Source organism: Octopus sinensis, linkage group LG18 (genome assembly GCF_006345805.1).
Source record: "Octopus sinensis linkage group LG18, ASM634580v1, whole genome shotgun sequence".
NCBI classification, from domain to species: Eukaryota; Metazoa; Mollusca; class Cephalopoda; order Octopoda; family Octopodidae; genus Octopus; species Octopus sinensis.
In genome coordinates, this window is record NC_043014.1 from 5232123 (window position 1) to 5242661 (window position 10539).

The window sequence follows — 10539 nt, forward strand, 5'->3', positions numbered from 1 at the left end:
AGGTCCAGTTTTTAAAATTTAAACTCCAATTAAGCAAAATTTACAGAAAACTCACATTCTGGTGTGTGTGTCAAATGCTTTTCTTAGTCTGGTTTACACCACACGCAAACGCACACACACAGTGGGCAACGAATAAAATGAAAGTAATTCACTTACTGTAGTGAGTGATTCTTTCACTCTGCCTCCCACTTCCTCTTTCCACACATAGACACGCAAATATATAAATAAAATTGTAAGCTAACGTGCGTGTGTGTGAGTGTGTGTGCGTGTGTGTGTGCGCGTGTGTGTGTGTGAGGGTGTGTGTGTGTGTGTGTGTGTGTGTGTGTGTGTGCGTGTGCGTGAGTGTGTGACAGGAAAGTTTTTTACGACGAATATAAGACCTATATCCAAGTAGCAGAAAGATAAGACAGTAAGGTGTAATTTGAGGGAGATTTGGCTGCTATTTCTACCATGTCTAGCTGCCATGTAGGGGTCTCCCTCATAGGCTCATACATACATATATACATAGATAAGACAGTAAGGTGTGATTTGGCTGCTATTTCTACCAGGTCTAGCTACCATGTAGAGGTCCCCCTCATTGGCTCATATATATATACATACATAAGACAGTAAGGTGTGATTTGAGGGAGATTTGGCTGCTGTTTCTACCAGGTCTGTTAGGCCTTCTCATGTAAACTCAAGCTTTCTCATGCCTTGAACATAAGACCAAAGCAGAGAATGTATTCTTTTATTCTTCTGCTTTTTCCAGCCATTGGTCTGTGGCCATGCTGGGGCAATGCCTTGAAGAATTGTAGTTTAATGAATCAACTCCAGTTTTATTTTTGTAAGCATTGTACTTATTCTATCTGTTTCCTTTGTCAAACCACTAGGTGACAGGGATGTAAACAAACCAACATTCGTTGTCAAGCAGTGGTGGAGGACAATCACAAGCACAGACACGCACACACACACACATACATGCATACACATATACACACATACATACATACATATATATATATATGTGTGTATATATATATTGCAGCGTGGAAGGTGTTTGTAAGCCATTTAAGAAACACACAAAAACCGTTACATTCACTTCAACATTTAAATTTAATTTGCCAAAATATTTTCGTCGCTTTGAGACCGCGACCTGTTCACTGACAAAAATATCGTGCTAACAGGTCGCGGTCTCAAAGCGACGAAAATATTTTGACAAATTAAATTTAAATGTTGAAGTGAATCTAACGGTTTTTGTGTGTTTCTTAAATGGCTTATAAACACCTTCAACGCTGCAACTGTTTTCGTTCCAGCACACGATCTCAGATCAAGTCACTTGCTATGCAAGTACATCTCTGTAACTATATATATATTTATATATATATATATGTATATTGGTAAAAACAGTAAGATAACAAAAGAAAGAAAGAGACCTCAATATTATGTAAATAGAGGAAATCTTTATATATAAAAGTGAGGTTGTGTGTCTGTCTCCTACGATTTAGATTCCTAACTACTCCCACATTTTGCGGTGCAGTTTAACCAAAACCGGGTATCTTATAGTCGTGATTAATATCGAGACCGTCTGGGTATTAGCGCGCGTCTACGATGAGTCTACGATTTAAAAAAAAATTACCATCAATTTTTCCCATTTTTAATCCATTTTTGATATATATAAGGGAAGTAACTCTCTAAAATTTATTATTAAATCTCAGAACGTAAAAAGCTACAGTAACACCCCTCCCCCTTTGTGGTTAGCCATATTGAGATGGCTATTATACTTTACATCTCTAAAAATGCTTATATAATTAGTTCCCTTACAAACCCGAGCAACGCCGGGCGATACTGCTAGTATATATATATATATATATATATTTCCATATATATATGTATATATATATTTATATATATATATATATATATATATATATATATATATAAAATATATGTATATATATATATATATATATGTCTGTGTGGAGGCACAGTGGCCCAGTGGTTAGGGCAGCGGACTCATGGTTGTCGGATCGCGGTTTCGATTCCAAGACTCGGCGTTGTGAGTGTTTAATGCTCCACGAGGCTCAGGGAGTTGGGTTGTTGTGATCACTCTTTCCCTACAACTTTCTCCCTTTCTTCTGTTAGCCTGCTCGCTTAACCAGCGGGGTGGCGTCATTTGAAGGCTAAAACAACGCGAAGCGCATTGTGACCAGCGATATGTAGCAACAACTGGTCTGTGACGGTGATCACGGAGATATATGCATCATACGCACACAATACACACACACATACATACACACGTACATACACACACACCAGCACAGATGTCCACATATACCTTTAATGAACAATACTCATACAGATACGCACACACTTATACACACATGGGCACACACACACACGCACATACACGCACTTCAGCTCACAAGCACACGCACGCACACGCCTGCACAAATTCAGATACACACCGATACATATACATACACAATATATGCCTACACGCACACACATACACATCCGTATACACATATAGACAGAGACTAACACACACACGCACGTAAAAACATGCGCACACATACGCACGTACACACGCATATTAATGCACACACCGAAAACTCACACCCCCACGGATACACGCATATACACCCATATACGCTTACACACACACATACAAACGTACACGTACATGCACTCACGCACATACGAGACGAACGCACATACATACACACACACACAAATGAACCCACACATACATCCCATACACACGGTACACAATAATACATACACGCGCACAATTATACATACATGTACACACACATAAACTCAGTTATTCGCCACACACACGCACACGTGTCATCATTACACGCATATACACATACACACACACGCACACATACACTCTGTAAAGCACAGTTATTCGCCAAACACCCTAACTCTACGCCTACACACACGAACACACACACATGCACACACACACACTACAAACAATACACACACACGATACATATACATACACGCACACACACACATACATCAAACTAGCAGTACCTACTACTTGACCTGGGGTAGAGACAAAAGGAGCCACGCCCAATTCCTTCTTCCTTGACCTTAACACTACTAACCCTACAACACGCAACCACACACAGACACACGTGTCATCATTGCACACATACACACATACACACACACGCACACGCAGACCTCCGCACACGCTCTTATCCGCACTTACACACACATACTTCCTCCTCTACCACTCTACTGTCTTTGAAAGAACTTTTCTTCACCCATTTCCTTCCGGTCATTCAAAATGTGACCGCGTGTGTACCGTTGGCGATTTTTTTCCTCTGTCTTCCCTCCTCTGGATCTTTCCATCTCGTATGTTTCGGACGAAGAGCTCCACCCGAAACGCTAATCCCTCCTTCTTTCCTGAGCGTTCAATAATACTATATTTGTTCAACGTCCACGCGTTGTTGTGTTTCTTTGTGCTTTTTTGTTTGGATTAAATTTAACTATATATATACATTTATATATATATATATATATATATATATATATATATATATATATATATATATATATATATATATATATTTATGTAGAAATATCTGTTTGTATAAATATATATATGTGTGTGTGTGTGTGAGTGTGTGTAATAGCAGACATACCCGGCATTGCTGAGGATTAAATTGGCAAAGTTGGTATATAATATATTGCAGTCATTTTGAAACAGGTGATATGGGAAAGTGCAACATTGACAACAAAACATTTGTAGAGTAAATGCTGGGCTAATTCGACTAAGCAACATGCTATGTGTCCGTTTGGAGTGTTTCAGGCCCTAACCTGTCATGCAAAATTGGAGGTGGGGTTTGTGTGATTTTTGAACGCATCGAAAAGCTGTCAGTTGATATACTCTCCTTTGCAGCAGTGTGCGCTGTGTCTAACACGACCCATCATCGGAAATTTTGACACCTCACTTCGTGTTTGTTGTCCTACATCACTCATAGAGTAAATTTGGAGGAACTGTGGTTGTTCATTCGCGGGTACCAGAGAACCATTGGGGGGATATACTTGCCCTTGAACTTTGACGTCGGCGTAAATTCATGGTTATCTATCTTCTTAGATTCACCAAACTACGTCATTTGAAATGCAGACTTGTATTATCTGATATTGTTCAGAAAATCCTTTGACTGGATTGAAGCGCTTTCTACAAGATTTCTAAGGGGTTGAGATGGTAGTGTTGGCAATGATACCTGTCCGAATATGTTGTCATCTATTGCATTGTTTTAAGTTCTAAACGATTATAAATACTCTGAAGTTCTATTTATATGATGCTATTTCTATTTTTTCACAGAACCGTTTCATCTCCAAGAAATCTCTCGACGATAAACCTGATGACACACCAAGTAAGAACTAATTTTATTGCTAAAGTCTTTTACCCGTGACTCATTAACTAATGAATTATAATTTCACCAACTTTGAATTATTTCCACATTATTATCCATATGTCCATAATACTATATACTAAGACACTTGCCTGAATTTATTTCAAAATATATTCTACTTTACAATAACTTCCTAACTAAAATGTTACTCTAATATACTATGCCGTGTATTGTGTGTATATGAGTATATACGAAGCGCTACGTCGAGAATTGTACTAAGCCCTCTTCATCTGAGAATCAAATGTCCGAGCTGGCGCTTCACTGCGTTTATATCTACAATTCAGCAGTCTGTCCACTCTTGTGCTTCCAATCGTTCGTGAATAGAGACCCGAAATATTGATGTTCCACTTTCCTACACAGTGCGTATTTGTCAGTCCTGCCTTGGTGTACTCGGCAGCCAACCCATTCAGTGCACGTTGTTCGTGACCATCAGACGAATCAGGTAGCAGCATGTCGTCTACAAATCACACGCCACCGATCACGTAGAGATGAATTGGGATACCTCTACCACAATGGCTGCGCATGTTCAACCTGATCACAAAAAAGAACGTGAGAAGGGGCACTAACAATGCACACTTCAACTAAGTGAAAACTTCTCGTTGAAAACTTTCGACTTTTACATAAATACAATCATTTGAACATCCATATAAGTATTTTATGGCAACCAGTATTTGCCCAGTAAACTCACCTTCCTGGTAAACCATCCACAACATGCCTCAGGGCACGTGATCATGTGCCTTTTCGTGGTTTACAGCGTATTCCTCTTGGAAATGCTTCAACGTTTGCTGGAAGATCTGTCTTTGAATGACTCCCTGGTCGGGTGTACTGTGTCTCGGACAGGAACCTTTGGCGCGATAACTTCCCTACATATCGTTTCCTGAAATCTAGTTTAGACTTTTCTATAATTAGAACACACTCTTTGGTCTTTGTTTGAAAAAATTGTGATTGTCACCCCATACTACCATTGCCTTGGTGTTTTTCCAGAGGTCTCATCGACCTAGCGTACATGGGTCACTCAGAGAATACCATCTGTATTTATGGCTTCTAAAATATCAAACCGAACGTGCTTTTCACAAGCAGTTTTATCACATTTAAGTGAGTTTAGCTCAAATAAGCGTTCAAACGAAGAAGAACCTACCGAAAAAAATAATACAATCACAAATCCATTTCGATTTCCAACTTAATTTAGGAGTGTCACTCTCAATTTGGATGCAAAAGTCTCCACATTTTTGTTTCTGATCCCAGCATCCACGGCTTACCAATTTCCAGTGTTCGGCAGACTGTAGGAATGTTCAGGTTTTCAGACACAAACGTTCAGCAAAGAGTGGAAGATGACCGAAGTCTATCAAAAACCTCCGTTACCAAGTATTTCTATACCAGGCACCCTTATAAATATCCCTGTCTTAAAATAATATCTATACCATAGAGAGGAGAGTGTGTATCCTGCACAGAAGGCTGCTACGACCTGTCCATTAAGTTCACTGACGACGTTCCTTCCAATCAACCCTTCTCACGGTTATCAGTGCCAAGGTGTACACTGAAGTCTCCTTGCAGGACAAATGACTTTGCCCCAAATATATCTAAAGCTGAGGTGAATTTGCTTAGGAAGGATTTGTATTAGACCCCGCTGTTTGCTGCATATACTTACAGCAGCCACAGTGGCCCTTCATATTCAGCCGTAGCTTCAAGAGGTGAACCCTCACACCTAGTAGGTTTCACTCCATAATACAATCCGAAAGCTGGGGATTGAGAGTATCCTAATCCCACCTGTGCAGACATTTTTGGCACCACAGTTGCGTAGTTGAATTTCAAGCCTATATCCAGGTGTACGTTATCGAAGAAACGAAATTTTGTAGAGGAGACACCGATTATATCTTACAGGCAGATTGTATCTAACAATTTTGACGTTTTAATTCTCAATTATTAAAGGTTCCCTTCTTGATCTGCTTTGGTTTCCCGAGACCGTCAATTTTGTGCTCCTAGCCTACGTACCCCATATTTAGTTCCAGGCTTCTTGCTGGTTGCACCGGTATTGTGTGGGGTGTGCTATACATTTATCAAACGGACTCCTCTACTCGAGATCCGGTTGCGATGTCTTTTAACTAAATCGACAAATGATGCGGTATGGTTGTTATTTTCATATTGTAGTTATGATGGCCTTATTTGCGCCGAGCTCCAAACTGATATTTGTAATTGACCGATGAATATTCGCACCTGGCGAATATTTTATCATTATTCTATTGAGTTTTATCATTATTCTATTGGGAAGTATATATACTCATACCCAAGTTTACGTATCATACATACATCCGTTCATAGCGGAGACCGATACACATTCTGATATTCTGAGATTAATCTCTCAAATCTTTGACATCAACGTCACCAACAGGCTCAACAGACAAATGTCTTTTTTCTTTCTTTACAATTTATTCTTATTATTTACATCTTTCGTTCTGAATTTCATTCATTCACTCATTCTTTCTTAAATTCTATATTTCTCTCTTCTCCATCAATTCCTTCCCATCCAACATCCTACTTTATAAATGGTCCCCCAATTCTTTCTTTTAAACTACATTATTTCATTTTAATATCACAGAACCCGGTCTCGGATCATTGTATACCCGGTGGGGCAGAACAACTTGTCCTCCTTATTCAAATCTTGTATATGACGGTTAGTATACTTTATATTTCTGACCTCTCATTCTCTTTTTGTCTTTCTCTTGCTCTCTTTTTATACCTCTCATTTTCTCTTTTTGTTACCTCTCTTTCTCTATCACCCTCTCTCTCACGCACACGCACACACACTCACCCTTTGTCGTGTTGAATGACATAAACATTCTCAAATCCTCTTATGATATGTCACGTTTCAAACGTATATACCTGTAGACTATACAGACACTACATAAGACTGCTTACTCCTTTGTGGGTATTTGGTCAAATCAGAATATTATATGTTGTCTAATACGGACCAATTGATAAGGATGCTAACTGGTGATCAATTGTACAGGCTACAGATGGTGGTATTGTACGTGAGTGACCAGAGCTGAAAAGTTGCCGCTTGACAATCATGAACTAGAGTGCACAATGATCGTAGGTGTGGGCTAAATTGAAAAGAGTCTATTAGAATTGATGACTGACTGTAAATGGTTAATGGAGTGAACGCACAATGTAGAATGAGGACTGGACAAGCCACATACTGTAACTGATGGAAAAAGCTAAGGACTTTATTCATTAAGTAAAATATAGAGAGACTAAATATTAGTGAGAGAACACAACAGAGTACAGAATTCACTTCTATTCTTCCCCCCCCCCTCACCGAAATCGTCCTATCGCTAAAACCTTGCTCTTTTCATGCACCACATCACCTCATTAATTATCCAGTATATCTTTGTAAGGTAATTCCGAAACTTCCAATTCAAAACTGCTGCTACAAACTGCGTCCCCAATCAACCTTACGTTCCTTAAAATTCTCTGTATCTGCTCTTTATAAACCCTACACGTATATTTTATCGGTCGCCGACTCCATCACCAAAAATATCTCCGTTCACTCGTGAACACCTTTTCTATTTCGGGTAAACACGAGTACATGCGTTACCGAATTCCTTTCATTTTCGCCTTCTATTAACACTTCCCCATGATGACATACATAATAATCCACGTCGTAACCACAAATACTTACCCGTATACACTCAACATATATATACATATTCCTACATATATTATATATATATATATATAATTTATATATATATATATATATATATATATATATATATATATATATATATATATATATATGTGTGTGTGTGTGTGTGTGTGTGTATGTATATGTATATATAATATATATAGATTCGGATGAATATGGTACTTAAGTTGAGGCTCCAGAATTTAGTACGGCATTATCCATACAATTTCAAAGTAAGGGGATTAAAATTAAAATAAACAACGATGATATCCAGAGATAATGCAGTACGATCGTTTCATGCAACTCCATTTATTTGAACAATGCAATCATTACATCAGTTTAAAATTTAGAGCAATTTTCAGCTGCAAAATACGTAGGATTTTATTAAATTACAACAGATGGACACATTTGCATAATTATACTTAAAATCTCCAAGATATTACAGAGAACATGTTGTCTCTACTTCAGCATAGCAGATACAAAAATTATCAAGAAGACTCAGCTTACCACTGATTTTTTGTCTTTATGGGGTCAGTTTTAATTTATAGACTAATTTACAAATCCTTTGTATATCTAAGGCTGAGAGAACATAGGGCAGTATCTGTTAGGGGGAGGGCTGAGGGAGTAGATAGACATTCTAGTTGGTATAATTATAAAATAATCAAGAATTATTATAAGCAATACCATGAGGTTTAGTAAGGGAAAACTTAAAACAAGATGTTAGCTGATAATTAAGGTGGTCGCACACTGGCAGACTATTGACAATGAAACGGAAGGTCTTATCATACATTATAGTTAAATATTTTAAACAATGTTGCTATGAATACAGTTGAAGTTTAGGGTTTTCCAAAGAATTATTTAGAAGAATATTATAACAATAGGATAGAAATTGTTGAATACTTATTGTATTCATAAGTATTCATAAATTTCTTGATAATTTTATTAACTTCTATGCTGAAGTAGAGACAACATGTTCTTTGAGTATCTCCTTAACTTCTTGGAAATTTTAGGTATAATTATACTAATGTGTCAATCTGTTTTAATTTAATTAAATCCTATGTATTTATGCAGGTGAAGATTGCTCTATATTTTAAATTGATGTAATGATTGTATTGTTCAATTAAATGGAGTTGCATGAAACAATCGTACAGCATTATCTCTGGATATCCTTGTTGCTTACTTCGAGATATATATATATATATGAAGAGAATGCAACTGCACAGTTATAATCTTATGCATACAGCGACACTTCTTGCACTCACATAAACGCTAACATATATACACCACAATTCGTTCACACGTGACTAAACACGACTCCTTTTAAGGGTCAAACTGTAATGAATTTTCCGTAATTTCATATTTAATTTTACTTAATATCTTCTTTTTTACTTGATTTATTCTTACCAATTCTAGGTGTGGTTGGTGGACAATTCTTTGACCACACAGGTGGCGGTAGTAATCTCTTGTGTTTACCTAACGATCCCATTTGGGCCAATTATACGACTGAAGTTGAAGAAGGTGGTTACATTTATGGCAGTGAATATGAAATTGGCCACTACTCAAATAAACTCTTTTCTTTTGCTAACGCTAAAACACTTCATGAGCACAACGTTCCGTGCGCTGTCTGTTTGACACGACAACCTGCTGTTGTTATGATGTTACCAGCAAGGACACAGTGTTACGATGGTTGGACAGCTGAGTATTCAGGGTATTTGATGACCGAGCGTCATAGTCATAAAGGCAGACATGAATATGTGTGTGTGGATTATGCACCAGAAGCTGATCCAGCGGGTTACCGAAACGAAAATGGAGCTTTATTATATTTCGTTCAGGCTTCTTGTGGTTCATTGCCATGTCCACCGTATGTCAATGGTCAAGAATTAACCTGCGTTGTGTGCAGTAAATATTGAATAGAAATTAAATTCGGTTCCATATGAAAATATGTCTGTGAATTACAAGAAATAACATAAAATTTTAATTGTGTTACCTAATATTTTCTTTAAAGTATGTCTATCGTTACAATAAACTGTTGTACTAGTTTACAGAAGATATTCAAACAATACAAAAGAGGCGACCTAGAATGCCAGAAATATCATCAAAAACAAGAATAATCTAAATCTGTCGGAATGATTCTAGAAAAAACATTTTGTAAGATTTCAGTTTATCAAACTTATTGTTGAAATAAAATGTTATTTTGTTTAACAGTATTTTGTCTTCTGTTTCATGATTCAACAAATCCCAAATAAAGTACCACCATAGAATTATATCAGCTTTTCGTGCACAGCCTTAGAAAATCTAATACTCGACGCTACTATCTCAGACATCTTGGTTTTCAAATTACAACTCGGATTCTGACAAGGAGCCATGAACCGCTACATTACTTAGCACAGAACTTAACTAATTCTTTCAACAACAACCAGATACTTTCACACAATC

General features: G+C 37.5%; 1 protein-coding gene across 1 annotated transcript; it reads left to right on the plus strand.

The window, feature by feature from the left end:
• The first annotated feature begins 4906 nt into the window (after positions 1–4906).
• LOC115221565 (short-chain collagen C4-like) lies at positions 4907–10046 on the plus strand. The gene is made up of 3 exons (XM_036510931.1): positions 4907–4967; positions 7036–7089; positions 9517–10046. Exons 1-3 carry the CDS (start codon positions 4907–4909, stop codon positions 10011–10013), a joined length of 612 nt encoding a protein of 203 aa, XP_036366824.1. The 3' UTR covers positions 10014–10046.
• Positions 10047–10539: the final 493 nt, after the last annotated feature.

What these genes read in the sequence shown, in the direction of transcription:
- LOC115221565 (XM_036510931.1), top strand. Translation starts at nt 4,907, where the DNA reads ATGAATTGGGATACCTCTACCACAATGGCTGCGCATGTTCAACCTGAT. An exon ending in ACCTGATCACAAAAAAGAAC is followed by an intron (nt 4,968 to 7,035) that starts GTGAGAAGGGGC and finishes TCGGATCATTGT; the next exon opens with ATACCCGGTGGGGCAGAACA. An exon ending in TTCAAATCTTGTATATGACG is followed by an intron (nt 7,090 to 9,516) that starts GTTAGTATACTT and finishes TACCAATTCTAG; the next exon opens with GTGTGGTTGGTGGACAATTC.